Source organism: Sparus aurata, chromosome 13 (assembly GCF_900880675.1).
Source record: "Sparus aurata chromosome 13, fSpaAur1.1, whole genome shotgun sequence".
Taxonomy (NCBI): domain Eukaryota; kingdom Metazoa; phylum Chordata; class Actinopteri; order Spariformes; family Sparidae; genus Sparus; species Sparus aurata.
In genome coordinates this window covers 23,599,411-23,616,770 of record NC_044199.1, presented here as the reverse complement: position 1 = coordinate 23,616,770, position 17,360 = coordinate 23,599,411, and the positions used below count along the sequence as shown (strand labels likewise).

Sequence of the window (17,360 nt, the reverse complement as noted above, 5' to 3'; positions counted from 1 at the left end):
CAAGTAGATAAATATAGTACAGTATATTACAGAACAGTAAGAACTACTTGCAAACACTTTTGTTATGAACACTTGCTGTTGTTCTTGAAGCAGAGAACACTGCACTATCTGCTTTAAATTCCTTTATCTGAAGAAGTACTTAAAACTACCTCGACAGAAATCAGAGAAAGAAAAGCCAGAGGTGTGAAGATTAAATCAAAAAGAGCAAGTGGAGGAGACGAGAACAGGAAGAGAGAAAAAAAACGTATCTAGGAAATGAGAACACAAAGACAGAAGTGCAAGTGGTTGCTGTTAAACAGTATCATGGGAGAGAGTGTCCGAGGTGTTTTGACAAGAATGACAGCAGGTTTGGTTGAATAGACAACAAATATACACTAGTGAGAGGAAAGAGGAAGTCATTTAGATTGATGGGTAGCAGCAGTTTGTTTAAAAGCAAGTGAAACTTTGGATTCTGACTTCAGCTGAATATGAGGTGAGTAATTTTTTAAAAACAGCGGTGAAGTAAACTCATAACTGTTTTTTTTCTCCCACATTTGTAATGTGTTATGCATAAAGAACTTTCTTGTTAAATGCACAACAGTGCTGCTTTGTATCAGCTCTACACTTGACGTTGCCTAACAACTCTTTAGTTCTGGCAATATTTCCTGCTGTATGCAAGCATACAGAGTTAATAGACAGGGTTCCTTTTTTCACTTGTCACATATGGAATGAAAATATCAGAGCTGTATTCGGTTTGCTGTGTATTTGCATGATTTTTAAATCCTTGATAAAGAATTTGAGGGCTAACGCTTTTTAGAGGTTTATATTTTACTAGCAGGTGTCAGAAGACAGTCCATATTAGGCAGCATTGCACTGAGCACAGGAAGTGGTCAAAACATTGAAACCTTTTTGGCAGGAAATGAAGATTTCCCACACGCTACAGACTTTGCAATAAGCAGACTGATAATAATTCATTGTCACAATGCCATATAGAGTATATAGAAATAAACACATTACTGTTGCAAATGTACCTTTATTTTCCTTTTCTTACTTTTGCAGGAAAAAAAAACATAATAAAAATATTAAGATATAATCCACAAAAAGATATGCAATAATTCGCCTTGGTCTAGTTATTTTGAAGTGGTTGAATGTAACTGTAACTGATATTACTTACATTCTCTACTTACGTACAATTAGAATAACTGTGCTTTGACATTTGATACAGATAAAACCTTACTTTGACTTCATTTGGAATGTAGGACTTGTGATGGAGTATTCTTGCATTTTGTTATCACTGCTTTTATATAAGTAAAGGATCTGGATACTTCCCCCGCCTCTGATACACCATGTCCGTTCTATGACTAGTAGGAATCTATATCCAGTTGTGAAATTATTATCATTTCAAAACACTTAGTGTTGAGTGGGGCTCTTGATCTTTTGACATTTTTTCAAAATGTGCACCATACCCATGGAAAGTTAACAAATGTAGGTGTTATCTAAACACAAGCAGTCGTACATTAACTTTGTCTGAAGACAACAGTCTCAAATTGTCAATTACTATATCAGGAATTACTTGGTTCACGAACAAATACATAACATCTAACTACACATTCAGTGCCAGAAGTGGGTACTTAACACTTTGTGATACTCTGTGCCGCATGTAGCATGCTGTACACCAAAAAAAGCAAAAATGGTGTGATTCACACTTGGTTTGGACTTTTCTTTGTGTTAATTTTCCAGATCATCTAAAATTAAAAGATCAACTTGCTAGCCTAAGCAGTTGTAGGAGAGACATTAAATTACTTTAACAAGTAGCTATGTACTGTAAGTCACTATCTTACTTTGTTTTACATTATATATTGACCACGTAATTATCTACTCAACAGTAACACTTTTCCAGCACATGTTTTTTTTGCTAAGCCTTTTCCATATTAGCAGTGTTGGGAATAACGGCGTTAGAATAAACGGCGTTACTTTTTTCCACTAACGGGTAATCTAACTAATTACTATTTCCATCTTTACCAAGCTGTTACCGTTACCGACTATTAAATGTGGCGCGTTACAAACTAAAGCTGATCATTGAAGCTGTTGTCATCCGACTTGGCTCTCAGCCACCAAAGTTGCAGAGCTGTTTTTTTTTTTCTCTCCGGTGAGGGAGGAGGGAGGGGCGAGACAACCACATAAGTGATGATAATTGGCTCTCTAACGTTGAGTGAGAGTTCTTAAGCCAATCAGTGGCAATGTTCGGTTTACACACAAGCCACACACGCACACAGCAGCCTCACACACACAAACTAGCAGAGGTGAACTGCAGCAATGGCGAGTCCAGAGGGAAAGTTAACGTTTTCAAAGTGGAAGTACAGACATTACTTTAATCTCCTTCATCCACGTCCGTTGTAAGCAACTCTGATCTAATAAAGCATCTCTCAGTGGCACACGCTTCTACAAAACTAACACTGGCCAAAAACTCCGTTGCTGACGCTGTTGATGATGAAGGCAGGCCAGGTGTGGCTAACGTGAGCTCCGCTAACAGCTTCACAAAAGCTTGTGACACAGACTGAACTGAATGCAATAATCAGTGTTGTGCCTGAACGCGTTCAATGAACGATCGTTCATGAACTCGTTCATATTTTGGGCGAACGTGAACTGAACGTACTGTATTCTGCCTGATGAACGTTATTGTGAACACGTTCATTCTGGCGTTTGTGAACGGCGCGTTCTCACAGTTTAACTTCGTTCAAGACAGTGCCAGATTTCCATCGAGCCCTCCAGGCGAAAACCGGCTAAAACACACCGTGAAGGTTTTAGATAGATAGATAGATAGATAGATAGATAGATAGATAGATAGATAGATAGAATTACTTTAATGATCCCAGACAGGGAAATTATTTTGTTACAGCAGTAGTGGGTCCGCAAATCAACACTTTGTACATAAAATAAATAGAAGGCAATATATACATAGTGTATGTATACAATGCACAGTGTGCTCGTTCGTTTTTCTTCCGCTTTATCCATGCGGGTCGCAGGTGATGTTACCGCTTTTATACCACCTTTTCAAGGTGGAGCGGGGATACTGGGGCCAAATCCAGTGGCTCTATGGGCGAAGGCCAGGGTGCTCCCTGGATGAGACGCCAGCTCATCGCAGGGCCCTTACTGATGGCAGTGGCTGCCACGAAGGTGCCAACTGCACATCAGGAGCAGTGTTGGGGTTCAGCATCTTGCTCAAGGATGCTTCGGCTTGTAGCTCAGTCCCGCCCAGGGGAGCCAGGGATTTGAACCAGTGACCTTCTGGTCACTAGTCCTCAGCTCTACCCACTGAGCCACAGCCGCCCCTGCACAGTGTGCTATAAACAATAAACAATAACAATATATACAACAAAACAAAATATGCAAAATATATTATAAACAATAATAATATATACTAACAGTAGAGAGACCAGAGTTCTCTGTCAGGCAAAGGTGAGAGAGTTATTGTATAAAGTGATGGCTTGTGGCAGGAAAGATTTCCTGTATCTATTGCTACAACAGCGAAGCTGAAGCAGCCTTCCAGAGAAGGTGCTCCGAGTTGGAGAGGGTGGAGAGGATTATCCATGATGGATAACAGTTTTTTCAGTGTCCTCCTCTCCACCACAGCCTCCAGAGTGTCCTGTTTGCAGCCAATCACAGAGCCAGCCTTCCTGATCAGTTTGTTGAGTCTGTTGGTGTCGCTGGCTCCAATGCTGCTTCCCCAATGAACTACAGCATAGAAAAGTACACTGGCCACCACAGACTGATAAAAGATCTCCAACATCTTGCTGCACACGTTGAAGGATCTCAGCTTCCTCAGCAAGTAAAGTCTGCTCATCCCCTTCTTGTAAACAGCTTCAGTGTTAGATCTCCAGTCCAGTCTGTGGTTGATGGTAACACCCAGGTACTTGTAATCCTCCACCGCCTCCAGATTCTTTCCCAGAATGCGCAGTGGTTGGAAAGCCGTCTTCCTTTTCTTCCTGAAATCTATCACCATCTCTCTGGTCTTGCTGATGTTCAGCCGCAGGTGATTCTGTCGAGTCCACTCCACAAAGTTGTCCACCAGTGCCCTGTATTCCTCCTCCTGTCCCTCACTTATACACCCAACAACAGCCGAGTCGTCAGAAAACTTCTGCAGGTGACACAACCCGGTGTTGTACTTAAAGTCAGTGGTGTATAAGGTGAACAGGAAAGGAGACAGTACAGTCCCCTGTGGAGCTCCTGTATCACTGACCACCGCATCAGACAGAGCATTGCCCATACGGACAAACTGTGGCCTGCCTGTCAGATAGTCAGTAATCCAGGAGATCAGTCAGTGCGTTTACATGACACTCAAGAAAACCGAATTACTGTGTTAGTCAGACTATGATTGGATTTTTAAGATGCATGTATACACCTTAGTCTGACTAAAATCGGACCAGATCGTATTTCTCATAGTCGAATTAAAGCACCCAGGTTATTTGATTGATAGTCGCATTACTCCTGCATGTATACGTTCCAGCGGATTGGATCGGATTTTGCGTTCTGCGCAGGCGTGAGATTTTTTCCCCGGGGCCGTGAGCTGGAAGTAGACGGATTGCGGCGGCGGCGTCTTTCCTCCAAAATCACCGCAAGAAAGGGTGCCATTGTGCATCTAGTTTGTGTAATTATCATGTACACCATATACGAAATGTACAAAGATGTAGCTTCGTCTTGCTCTTCGTACGCCATCTTTCTCGAATGCCGAGGCAGCTGGTGACGTAAAGAGGTCAGCCAGAGGTGGCTCTGTTAACACTAGTTGAAATGGGTACAGCGCCACCTAGTGTACCGGGGTATGACATGCTCCGGCCCAATAATCCGATTTTCTCACTGGCATGTATACTCGGATAATTGCAGTTGTCTGGTTGAGTAGCATAGTCGAACTATGGCTGTAATCCGACTAAACTGTGCATGTAAACGCACTGATTTTGTCGTCTACATGTTAAAAGCACAAGAGAAATCAAAGAATGTGATTCTCACAGTGCCTCCTCCACCATCCAGGTGTGAATGGGCTCCTTGCAGCAGGTAGATGACAGTGTCATCAACTCCCAAGTGGGGCTGGTAGGCAAATTGCAGAGGGTCTAGCAAAGCTTTCAACTGCGGCCTCAGGTTGGTTGCTGATGTCTTCAGTGGAGGACGAGGAGGTGGAGGAGGAGGTGAAGGTGGAAGAGGAGGAGAAGGAGGAGGTGGAGGAGGAAGAGGAAGAGGAGGAGGAGGAGAGGTGCTGCACAGGAGAGCTCACATCAGGGGAGTGAGGGGGGAGGGGAGGAAGCATTTGGGGCAGTGAGGGTGTGTGGGGGTCTGGAGGTGTCGGGGAGACGACAGAAGGCTGTGAGCTGAACTTATTGAAGAATCTGCTCAGCTCGTTTGCCCTCTCCAAGCTGCCCGATGACTGTCTGCCGCTCACCTTACACCCAGTGATCTGCTTCATACCAGTCCACACATCCCTCACATTGTTCTGCTGAAGTTTGGCCTCCAGCTTCCTCCTGTAGGCGTCTTTACAGGCCCTCAGCATATCCCTGAGTTCATGCTGCATTCTCCTCAGTTCTTCCCTGTCTCCAGACCTGAACACCCTCTTCTTATTGTTAAGAAGGGCTTTCAGGTCATTGGTGATCCACGGCTTATTATTAGGGAAGCAGCGTACAGTCCGGGTCGGCATGGTGGTGTGTTCACAGAACCTGATGTATTCTGTGATGCAGTCGGTCATGCTGTCGATATCCTCTCCATGTGGCTCAACGAGTGCATCCCAGTCTGTCGACTCAAAGCAGTCCTGTAGTGCATCAGCAGCCTCCTGAGTCCACCTCCTCACGCTCCTAGTGTGGACAGGCTGCCGCTGAACAAGAGGGATATACTTAGGGGTCAGCAGGACCAGGTTGTGGTCAGATCTTCCAAGCGGGGGGAGGGCTGTGGGACTGTATGCATCCTTAGCATTTGCATATAAAAGATCCAGTGTGTTACACTCTCTGGTGGGGCAGTCAACATACTGGTGAAATGTTGGGAGGGTTTTGTCCAGTGAGACGTGATTAAAATCCCCAGTGATGACAATAAATGCATTAGGATGCTGCGTCTGTATCTGGGCAACAGCGGAGTGGATGACGTCACAGGCCACCGCTGCATCAGCTGAAGGAGGAACGTACACACCGATGATGATGGCGGACGCGAATTCCCGGGGCAAATAATAAGGCCGCATCCCCACAGTCAGCAGTTCAATGTCCGGGGTACAGAGAAGTTCCTTCACATGAACATGTCCGGGATTACACCACCTCTCACTCACAGTGTAATCCCTCCTCCTTTCTTCTTTCCGCTGCTTGTCACGTCCCTGTCCGCCCGAACAGTGCTGAAGCCAGGGTACCGCCACGCTGTGGTCCGGGATGTGTGAGTGGAGCCATGTCTCCGTGAAACACAACACACTGCACTCACGATATTCCCTCTGAGACTTTATCAGCGCGGCGAGCTCGTCAGTCTTGTTCCCCAGAGACCTCACATTCCCCATGACGATCGCTGGTACAGCCGGTCTGTGTCTCCTCTTCTTCACCCTCAGTTTCACTCCGGCTCTGCACCCCCGGCGTCTCTACCTCCGCTCCTTCGGGACCTCAGGCCTGGTTCCGGGCAGCAGTGCAAGTTCACACAGCAGTGCAGGTGCAGGTAGCTCGCATCAACATTGGAAAAAAAAAAAGAACTATGAACTAGTTCATTTTTGGAACTGTGAACTTAGTTCAAAATTTTGAATTATGAACTATGAACTGAACTAGTTCATTTTAAAATTTGTGAACTGAACTTTGAACTAGTCCGTGTAGAAAGTGAACTTTCCCAACACTGGCAATGATAGACAGGTATGTTGTTGAGAACCTGCTCCCGATATCAACAGCTGACTCAGACTCTTTCAGAGCACTCATTGGTAAAATATCGGGAAAGGCAGGTGCTGTTCCGCCATGCAGAAATACATTTTCTAAATACATATGTAGATGCCAAGTACGCTAAAATGACTGCCGTGCTCAAAAGGGTGAAGAAATAAAAGTCACGCAATAGTTACTTTTCCTGGTAACTAATTACTTTTATAGTGGAGTAATTCCGTTACTAACTCAGTCACTTTTTGGGAGAAGTAACTAGTAACTATAACTAATAACTTTTTTTTCTTTTTTTTTTTTTTAAGTAACGTGCCCAACACTGCATATAAGCCTTCCTGGTTGAAATTCTGTCATAATTTCACACCAGAACCAGCAGCAGCCAGTCAAGTGCTAATAAAGTGCAAATTGCTCTAATTAGGGCCTATTGAATCCGTTAGGATTATTTTTCTTTTTATTCTGAACTTCAAGCCTAGTTTTGGAGGCTTGAACATACCCCAAATAATAATTCAACATGATTGGGTGTGGGTGTGGGTGGACTAGGCATACAAAAAACGTCTCTTGACCCAAACCATCAGTCCAACAGAAAGTGGGCTGGTTTGATTTTTGCTGCAATTTTGACCCATTTCCATGCTTCGTACTTTAACAAACTCCCCCTACAGATTTAACACCATAGACTTCACATTCAGTCAGTATCAGCCTCAGACCTTGAACATGAAAAGTTATCAAAATCTTTCACCTCCGTTGTACCTGGTGGGAGTTACGGTGCAGCCTATTTTCGGTGCTTCGCCATAAAGCAGGAAGTCCTTACAACTTCGATTGCCATCTACAACACATTGCTCACACTTGTAGAGGGTGTCGCCCTGAATACATCTATGCATCAATACTGTGTTATATCCATAGTGCCACCCACTGGACACAGGAAGACAGACAAACATAATCCGATTTACATGATGTTTAGTGCTTATTTTCTACATTTAATACACTAAAACATGACATACAAATAACAGGTGAGCGTGCCCTCCGACGACGCTGAAGCCCAACATGTATGGAGTATGGGCCCGTTCATCGCTGCTTGCAGCTTTAATTAGGGGAGCAAGCCCGAGGGGCCGAGGGAACGTGTAAACTAGGACCAGCGGTGCTAGGAACCCTATTGTAATTGTAAAGATTTTTAGGGGGCCAAGCCCGAGGGGCCGAGGGAACGCGTATGCAAGCATACGCATTTCCTAGGACCAGCCGTGCTAGGAACCCTATTGTAATTGTAAAGATTTTTATTTTTATTTTTCTCCTGCTAAAAGTGGTGCTGCAGGCTAAACCGTGCAAGGGAGGGTGGTGCAATTTGGAGGGTTGGTCCAGACTCCTGCGAATATCTCAGACACAAAAAACTACATATATCCGCCTGCAGGGGGCGCTATAACCTAGGCCAACGCTTTTTTGCCTATAACTCCCACACCATATGTTGCATATTCAAAAACCTTGTATACCCAGATTTCCTGAATAGAGCTGAATCACTTTGCTATTGGCCACGCCCACTTCCAGTTAGAAAGTTTTTTCACTAAATCGCAAAAACTGGAAAACCTACTTTTTAGAACTCCTCCTTGGGATTTTGTCCGATCTGCGTGAAACTTGGCACATACACTCTTCAGGTGGACCTGATCTAAAGTTATCAAAAGTAACTCAAAAATTTTTGATCGGTCAAAAAATGCATAGATTATTAACAAACACATTTCTGTAGCTAGCTATAAAACTGCAAACTGTTTGATATCTCGGTCAAACTAAATGCGATTAACGCCAAATTTGAGATGCTTGGTTGCCATGACATTGAGAAGGGATGAGCCGAATTTTACGAAATTTAGCCACTAGGGGGCGCTAAAAATATGGGAAGTTTATATCTCTTGAACGGCTATACCGATTTCTACGAAATTTGGTCGACATGATGTAGGGCTAATCCTGAGGCCATATCTTCAAGGTGGTCATGACTGGTCAATGTGGGCGTGGCTTATTAAAAGATAAACAACAAACATTAATTTCAGCCAAACTATCATGCTGAGAGCTTTGACATTTGTATGGTACATATAGAATAGGACACAGTTCTTCCATACCAAAAACTGCACATGTATTCCACTAGGTGGCGCTATAATGGATGCAATCGCGTTTTTGCCTGTACCTTCCACATTATAAATAACACATTTGCAAACCTTATATCCATATCTTCCCTGGATAGAGCTGGGTTTTCTGACATGGGTCACGCCCACTTCAGCTGCACATTTCGTTCGCTAAAGCGCCACATATGCAAAACCTACTTTTTCAAACTCCTCCTTGGGATTTTGTCCGTTCTGCGTGAAACTTGCCACGTACACTCTTCAGCTGGACCTGATCTAAAGTTATCAAAAGAATTTTGCTCGGTCAAAAAATACGCAAATTATTAACAAACAAATTTCTGTAGCTAGCTATAAAAATGGAAACTGTTTGATATCTCGGTCAAACTAAATGCTATTAACACCAAATTTGAGATCCTTGGTTGCCATGAGACTGGGGAAGGATCAGCCGAATTTGGCGAATTTTGGCCACTAGGGGGCGCTAAAAAGATGGCAAGTTTATATCTCCTGAACAGCTACACTGATTTTTACGAAATTTGGTCGGTATGATGTAGGGCCAATCCTGAGGCCATATCTTGAAGGTGGTCATGACTTGTCGATGTGGGCGTGGCTTATTACAAGATAAACAACAAACATTAATTTCAGCCAAACGATTATGCTGAGAGCTTTGAAATTTATATGGTAGACATAGAATAGGTGACAGTTTTTCCATACCAAAAATTGCACATGTACTCCACTAGGTGGCGCTATAATGGATGCAATCGCATTTTTGCCTGTAACTTCCACATTTCAAATAACAAATTTGCAAACCTTATATCCATATGTTCCCTGAACACAGCTGGGTTTTCTGACATAGGACACGACCACTTCTGCTGCAAATTTCCTTCGCTAAATCGCCACATATGCAAAACCTACTTATTCAAAGTCCTCCTTGGGATTTTGTCCCATCTGCGTGAAACTTGGCATGTACACTGTTCAGCTGGACCTCATCTAAAGTTATCAAAAGAATTTTGCTCGGTCCAAAAATGTGCAAATTATTAACGACCAAATTTCTGTAGCTAGCTATAAAAATGTAAACTGTTTGTGATCTCGGTTAAACTAAATGCTATTAACACCAACTTTGAATTCCTTGGTTGCCATGACACTGGGAAGGGATGAGCCAAATTTGGCGAATTTTGGCCACTAGGGGGCGCTAAAAAGATGGGGAATTTATATCTCTTTAACGACTACACCCATTTTTATGAAATTTGGTCGGTATGATGTGGGGTCACTCCTGAGGCCAGCCATATCGTTAGGTAACAATTGGTCAAAGTGGGCGTGATTTAGTACAACAAATCCAAATTGGCACACATTCAGCCTTTTGCACTTCCGGTGCACTTCCCTTTACAGCGAATACCACGGCTCAGACATTGGCCTGTGTCCTCACTTTTGCCCCAAGGCTGTCATCCTTTGGGGCCAACTTCCGCGGGCCGTGCGGTGCGTGGGGGGGCTTGGCCCCCATTCATAACTGCTTGCAGTTCTAGTGTAATTAGTGTGAATGCTGAGTCAGCATTCACACTATTGTTCCTCTGGAATTCAATTTTATTCTTCTTCCGTACCTTTTTCGGCAACTATCTCCTCCTACAAATTATGAGCGATTGAAACCATTCAACCATCAAAATATTCAGCTTTTTCTGCAAAATTTTGCCCATTCATCCTTATGGGGATTTTTCAAATTTCATTCTGCTATACGTTCAGCAATAGAAACCGTTCAACTATTAAAATGTTCAGCTTTTTAAGCTCCTTCAGCCTATAGATTTTCAGCTTTTCAACTCTTCAGCTTTTTCAGCAATTCAGTTTTAGTTTTTTTTAAATGGTAACTAGAACTGCAAGCAGTTATGAATGGGGGCCAAGCCCATGGAAGTTGGCCCCAAAGGATGACGGGCTTGGGGCAAAAGTGAGGACACAGGCCAACGTCTGAGCCGTGGTATTTGGTGTACTGGAAAGTGCACCGGAAGTGCAAAAGACTGAATGTGTGCCAATTTGGATTTGTTGTAATAAGCCACGCCCACATTGCCCAGTCATGACCACCTTCAAGATATGGACTCAGGATTGGCCCTACATCATACCGACGAAATTTCATAAAACTCGGTGTAGCCGCTCAAGAGATATAAACTTCCCATATTTTAGCACCCATATCAAACGTTAAAATTTTTATAGCTAGCTACAGAAATTTGTTTGTTAATAATTTGCGCATTTTTTGATCGAGCAAAATTCCTTGATAACTTTAGATCAGGTCCAGCTGAAAAGTGTACGTGCTAAGTTTCACGCAGATGGGACAAAATCCCAAGGAGGAGTCCAAAAAAGTAGGATTTGCATGTGTGGCACTTTAGCGAACGTAATGTGCAGCAGAAGTGGGCGTGTCCTATGTCAGAAAACCCAGCTCTATTCACGGAACATAGGGATATAAGGTTTGCGAATGTGTTATTTAAAATGTGGAAGTTACAGGCAAAAACGCAATTGCACCCATTATAGCGCCACCTACTGGAGTACATGTGCAATTTTTGGTATGGAAGAACTGTGTCCTATTCTATCCATACCATATAAATGTCAAAGCTCTCAGCATAATAGTTTGGCTGAAGTTAATGTTTGTTGTTTATCTTGTAATAAGCCACGCCCACATTGACCAGTCACCTTCAAGATATGGCCTCAGGATTGGCCCTACATTATACCGACCAAATTTAGTAAAAATCGGTGTAGCCTTTCAAGAGATATAAACTTCCCATATTTTTAGCGCCCCCTAGTGGCCAAAATTCGCCAAATTCGGCTCATTCCTTCCCAGTGTCATGGCAACCAAGGATCTCAAATTTGGCGTTAATAGCATTTAGTTTGACCGAGATAACAGTTTTCATGTTTATAGCTAGCTACAGAAATTTGTTCGTGAATAATTAACGCATTTTTTGACAGAGCAAAATTATTTTGATAACTTTAGATCAGATCCAGCTGAAGAGTGTACGTGGCAAGTTTCATGCAGATCGGACAAAATCCCAAGGAGGAGTTCGAAAAAGTAGGTTTTCCAGTTTTTTAGATTTTGCGAAGAAACTTTCTAACCGGAAGTGGGCGTGGCCCTCGCAAAGTGATTCTGCTCCATTCAGGGAATCTGGGGATACAAGGTTTTTGAATGTGCGACATACGGTTTGGGAGTTATAGGCAAAAACGTGTTGACCTAGGTTATAGCGCCCCCTGCAGGCGGATATATGTAGTTTTTTGTGTCTGAGATATTTGCAGGAGTCTGGACCAACCCTCCAAATTGCACCGCTCTCCCTTGTACGGTTTAGCCTGCAGAACCACTTTTAGCCGGAGAAAAATAAAAATAAAAATCTTTACAATTACAATAGGGTTCCTACCACCGCAGGTCCTGGACACGTATGCAAGCATACGCGTTCACTTGGCCCCTCGGGCTTGGCCCCCGTAATAGTCATCACGATTACAATAGGGACCTCGCAGGTTCCCTGCTCGGGCCCTAAAAATCTTAACAATTACAATAGGGTTCCTAGCACCGCTGGTCCTAGGACCCCTCGGGCTTGGCCCCCTAACAATGCAGCAAATGGAAAAATCTTCAAATCCTCTTCAAAACTCATCGACTTTCAACCTCTTCTTCTCCCTCATACCTTGAGCTAGAGACACCAACTTTAAAACAGTCACAAGATCTTGAACTATCGGACCTGTATTCAGTTTTTTTAAATCTTGTACGGTTTTGAAATGGTCGCAGTTTTAGTTTTAAGGATTTTTAGCCCGTCTTCTGAGTTTATAATGGGTGTGTATTGCGTCAGCTAGAGTGCGTGACATCATCAACTGCCGCACCCCAGAGTGTAGAGCAGCTCCAAAAACGGGAAAAAAAATTCTCTTCAACTTGACATAGACAATATATGCATAGAAATGTAGGAAATATTGTTGGGTGTCAGCTGATGGTCTTATTTCAGATGTAGGACTTACAGTTTTGGATTTAGAAGCCCGAGAGCGACAAGGAGTCCAGCAGCTGCCCCATAAGCTGTAATGTTAATTTTGAGACTACATTTCTGGACGAGAGCAGACGGTACTTGATTTGTCTCTCGCTTTTCTGCCCTCAATTCTCACTCGACAGAAATAAAAACGACATGAGTGCGTTCAGCCATGTCTCCTCTCACTCACCGTATAGATATTTGGGCGATAACCATTACAGTCTTTTTAAAAATAGCAGGCGTTTGGGAGTCGCTTTTCCATTCATTCTTATGGGGACATTTTCATCTGGCTCTCCTACTTCTCCAGCGTGTGTATGTGAAGGATGCATGTGTATAGCGTCAGCTAGAGTGTGTGACATCATCACTAGAGTGTAGAGCAGCTGGCCAAACTGGAGAAAGAATTCTCTTCAGCTGGATTTGGATCCCAAATCTTTTGATTCACATAGACAATGTATACATACAAAATGTAGGAAATCTTGTTGGCTTTCTTCATTGTTGATCCTCCTCCAGCGTATGTGCAGCGATTTTAAGCTCTTTCACCCTTTGACTTTTTTACATTTTCATGCTTTTACACCTTTTTAAGCTTTTTCGGCCCTCTTACTCTACAGCTATTCATCCCTTTTCACCTTTTTAAGATTTTTCAGTGCTCTTACTCATACTTCATCCTTTTCATCCTTTTTTCACAATTTTAACCTCTTCCAGCCCACTTAATCTACAGATTTTCATATTTTTGTTCACTTTTTAACCTCTTCCAGCCCTCTTACTGTACAGCTTTTCATCCTTTTTAAGCTCTTTCAGCGCTCTTACTCGACATCTTTTCATCCTTTTTTCACCTTTTTAAGCACTTTCAGCCTTTAATTTTTCACCTTTTTAGCCTTTTTTTCACCATTTTAACCTCTTCCAGCCCTCTTACTCTACAGCTTTTCATCCTTTTTTCACCTTTTTAACCTCTTCCAGCCCTCTTACTCTACAGCTTTTCATCCATTTTTCACCTTTTTAACCTCTTCCAGCCCTCTTTCTCTACAGCTTCTCATCTTTTTTTGACCATTTTAAGCACTTTCAGCCTTTAACTTTTCACCTTTTTAGCCTTTTTTCACCATTTTAACCTCTTCCAGCCCTCTTACTCTACAGCTTTTCATCCTTTTTTCACCTTTTTAACCTCTTCCAGCCCTCTTAATCTACAGATTTTCATATTTTTTTTTTACCTTTTTAACCTCTTCCAGCCCTCTTACTCTACAGCTTTTCATCCTTTTCATCCCTTTTTCACCTATTCAAGCTCTTTCATCCTATAACTTTTCACCTTTTTAGCCTTCTTTCACCATTTTAACATCTTCTTGCCCTGTTAATCTACAGCTTTTTGCTTTTTTTTCAACATTCTTATAGTTTTATGCATTTTCGGCAGTATGTTCAGCAGATGTCCGAAATCGCTTCAGCCTTCAGCATTCACACTGTATTTTCGCAGGAAAAGCGATTTTTCTAGTTTCAATTATGGTTCTAGAAGGTCCCAGGGACAAAATCAGCCATTTTAAAAAGTTGTGGGGACATCCTCATCATCCCCAGTGTAAATGACAACTATGCATTGCAGAGTTTTTTGTTTTTGTTGTTTCAGGTCTTAATATGAATATTCATGGTTTACTTGTTTAAAACCAGGTATCCATGTCTACACTACATCTCACCTATTACTTTTGTTGCTTCATATCATTTAATCTTTCCATCCAACAGTGAGTCCAGTATATGCCAGGTGAGGGCGACCGTCATGCTGTATGATGACACCAACAAGCGTTGGGTGCCGGCAGGGTCTGACAGTCCATCCTTCAGCCGCGTCCAAATCTATCACAACCCAACGACCAACACTTTCAGAGTGGTGGGCCGCAAACTGCAGGCTGACCAGCAGGTACAGGAAAGTGTACATAAACAGAGCCAAACAATCATGTTCACATGTTCTGAAAGTTCATAAAATAGATTTTAAATAGGCTGAATTCTGACAGGCAGAGACTCACTTCTGTTGCATAATATTGCATAAGTCAAAGCTCAAAATCAAATTACAATTTACTATTGAACTGCGGGATTCAAAGTAAAGATCAGAGACATCTTGGCCAGGGAATATAGATGGTTTGAAAAGGAGTAAAGGAATCTATCTATGTCAAACTGGAACGACCGTCTTTAAACAGAGATGGTGGCCTAAGACATTACTCATCACTCACCTCTGATGCAGTACTGAGTTCCCTCCCCAAACAGCTTAACAACCATTCACTGAGGAATTTTACAACATATATTACAAACGCTAACAGTTAAATGCAATTCAAGCAAATTTACATTCACTAGTGATATTTGAATTGAATTTGACTGATCTCACATGTGACCTCTGCCATTGTCATTAATTGCATCACATATGTGTTAATGACATTACAAGCTTTGACAAACAGTGTCTCAAATCCTCAATAAAGTTGCTATCCCTTGCATCCTGTTAATGTCAGGTGGTGATCAACTGTCCTGTTCTGAAAGGGATGAAATATAATCAAGCCACACCAAACTTCCACCAGTGGCGGGATCCGAAGCAGGTGTGGGGGTTGAACTTTGGCAGTAAAGAGGATGCTGTTCTTTTTGCCAACTCTATGATGCATGCATTTGAGGTACTCAATGGACAGTCAGGCACAGGTAAATACAGAAACGCACAATGAACATTACATCAAGATCAGAAGTGTGAGAGTTTCTGTTGCTTATACTGTCAATTTTATAAAGCCAGCATTGTAAGTGCATAAATCAAAATCAAAGCCTGGTCATGTTTTTTTTTAAAGTGAACAGACTAACGTCTGTCAAAAATGACAAAAAATGTCATTAAAATTACTGAAAAATCATAACAAAGTTATTAAATATGAATCGTTAAAAAATACATATTTACAAATCTCAAATAAAACATGCTTTCAGATGATTATTCGTAACTCTTTTTTTTTGCTTTTTTTTTTTTAAATCAATGTGAGCCTATATTTTAGGTGGATTTTTTCTGGGCTACAATCTTGCTTGTGTTTAACTTTCCTTTGAGTTTAGCACACTTGCCAATTACACCCAACATTGAATTTATTTTGCTCAGGTCCAACTCAGAATGAACCCTCTGCACAGGAGCTGGAACACCAGAAAAGGTACTGTTCAGTTTTAATGATACTAATGTAGAATCTGTTTATTTTTATCATTGATTGCTTTCTTCGTTTATATTTTCTCAAATAATTGTTTATAAAAATTTCCAAACATTTGAAAAATACCAAATTTCCCAAGGCCCACATTGACATTCTCAGATTGCTTGTTTTTTCCCACTCAGCAATGTGATGCAAATATGCAGGCAATGATTACGAGCTAATCCTAACATTTGAGAAGCTAGACCATGTTTGGCTGTTTCGCTTTATAAATGGCTTAAGTTATATATACGTAATCAATCAGTCATTCCTTCCTGACATAGATTTAACCCAGCTGTGGAAATAGCTAAACAAGAATAGGAAAGATCATTTAAAAGCTGTAGCGTTTTCACCACAAGTGGAGCATTTCTGAGCTTTGAATTGCCTGCTGATCTCTGTACAGACTAGAGCGTCAGAGAGAGGAGCAGCAGGAGAAGGAGCGCCTGGAAAGGGAGAAGCAGGCCCCTGCTGCTGTATCTGTCTCTCCTGCTTCCCCAACCCCAACTGCTGCTCCACCAGCACCCCCACCACCTCCAGGCCCACCGCCTTCCTCTGGAGCATGCCCACCTGCTCCTCCACCACCTCCTCCTGGGGGAATGGTCCCACCAGCACCACCCCCACCACCTGCTGGAGGAAGTGGAGGTGGTGGAGGGGGAAGTAATCTAGCTGCAGCTCTGGCGGGAACCAAATTGCGTAAGACTGTCAAGGTGAGGTAAAGATAGGTGTTTTCTCCTTTGTGTACTCCACAAATGCAATTACCCTGAAGGAAACTCGCTCTACTGTATGAGCTAGTTCAAGTAGGATAATGCCTGATGAGGTGTCCATTATCAAGAATGGTGTGGATGCCATTAATTCCTGATTATGCACATCTTTGGCTCTATATTATGCTTCGCAGCATGCATATGCTCTGATTTTATGATTTGAGAGGCTGTTTTCCATTATTTTAGACATTTCTACACATGCATTAGTGTCAGTGTAACAAATATTGTGGCACATTTAATCAGCAAAACTAAAATACATAGTTATAAACTCTACAAAGTAAACAGAATTAAACTTTTCGTTTCTAAAAGAAAAAAAGTTTTGACATGATCTAAAGAATTGTTGCAGTTGCTTGATGACAAATTATTTTATTGTCTGAGTCTGGACAGTGTGTGTGACCTTCTGATGTGTAGAAAAACACAGATCATCAATTAGTATGAAATACTAATATCCAGTAGGCGAGTCAGGAGTTTTAATTAATCAGTTAAGTATCTAGCTGTTCTT

At 42.2% G+C, this 17,360-nt stretch overlaps 1 protein-coding gene across 1 annotated transcript in view; it reads left to right on the top strand.

Annotated features, from left to right (window-relative positions):
* The first annotated feature begins 260 nt into the window (after positions 1-260).
* The window catches only part of LOC115594437 (vasodilator-stimulated phosphoprotein-like), a 30,837-nt gene continuing 13,737 nt past the window's right edge, over positions 261-17,360 (top strand). Inside the window, exons 1-5 of the mRNA XM_030438537.1 lie at positions 261-472; positions 14,650-14,821; positions 15,405-15,585; positions 16,019-16,067; positions 16,501-16,804. Coding sequence (XP_030294397.1) covers positions 468-472; positions 14,650-14,821; positions 15,405-15,585; positions 16,019-16,067; positions 16,501-16,804 — 711 coding nt within the window. The 5' untranslated portion in view covers positions 261-467. The remainder of the gene's footprint in view (positions 473-14,649; positions 14,822-15,404; positions 15,586-16,018; positions 16,068-16,500; positions 16,805-17,360) is intronic.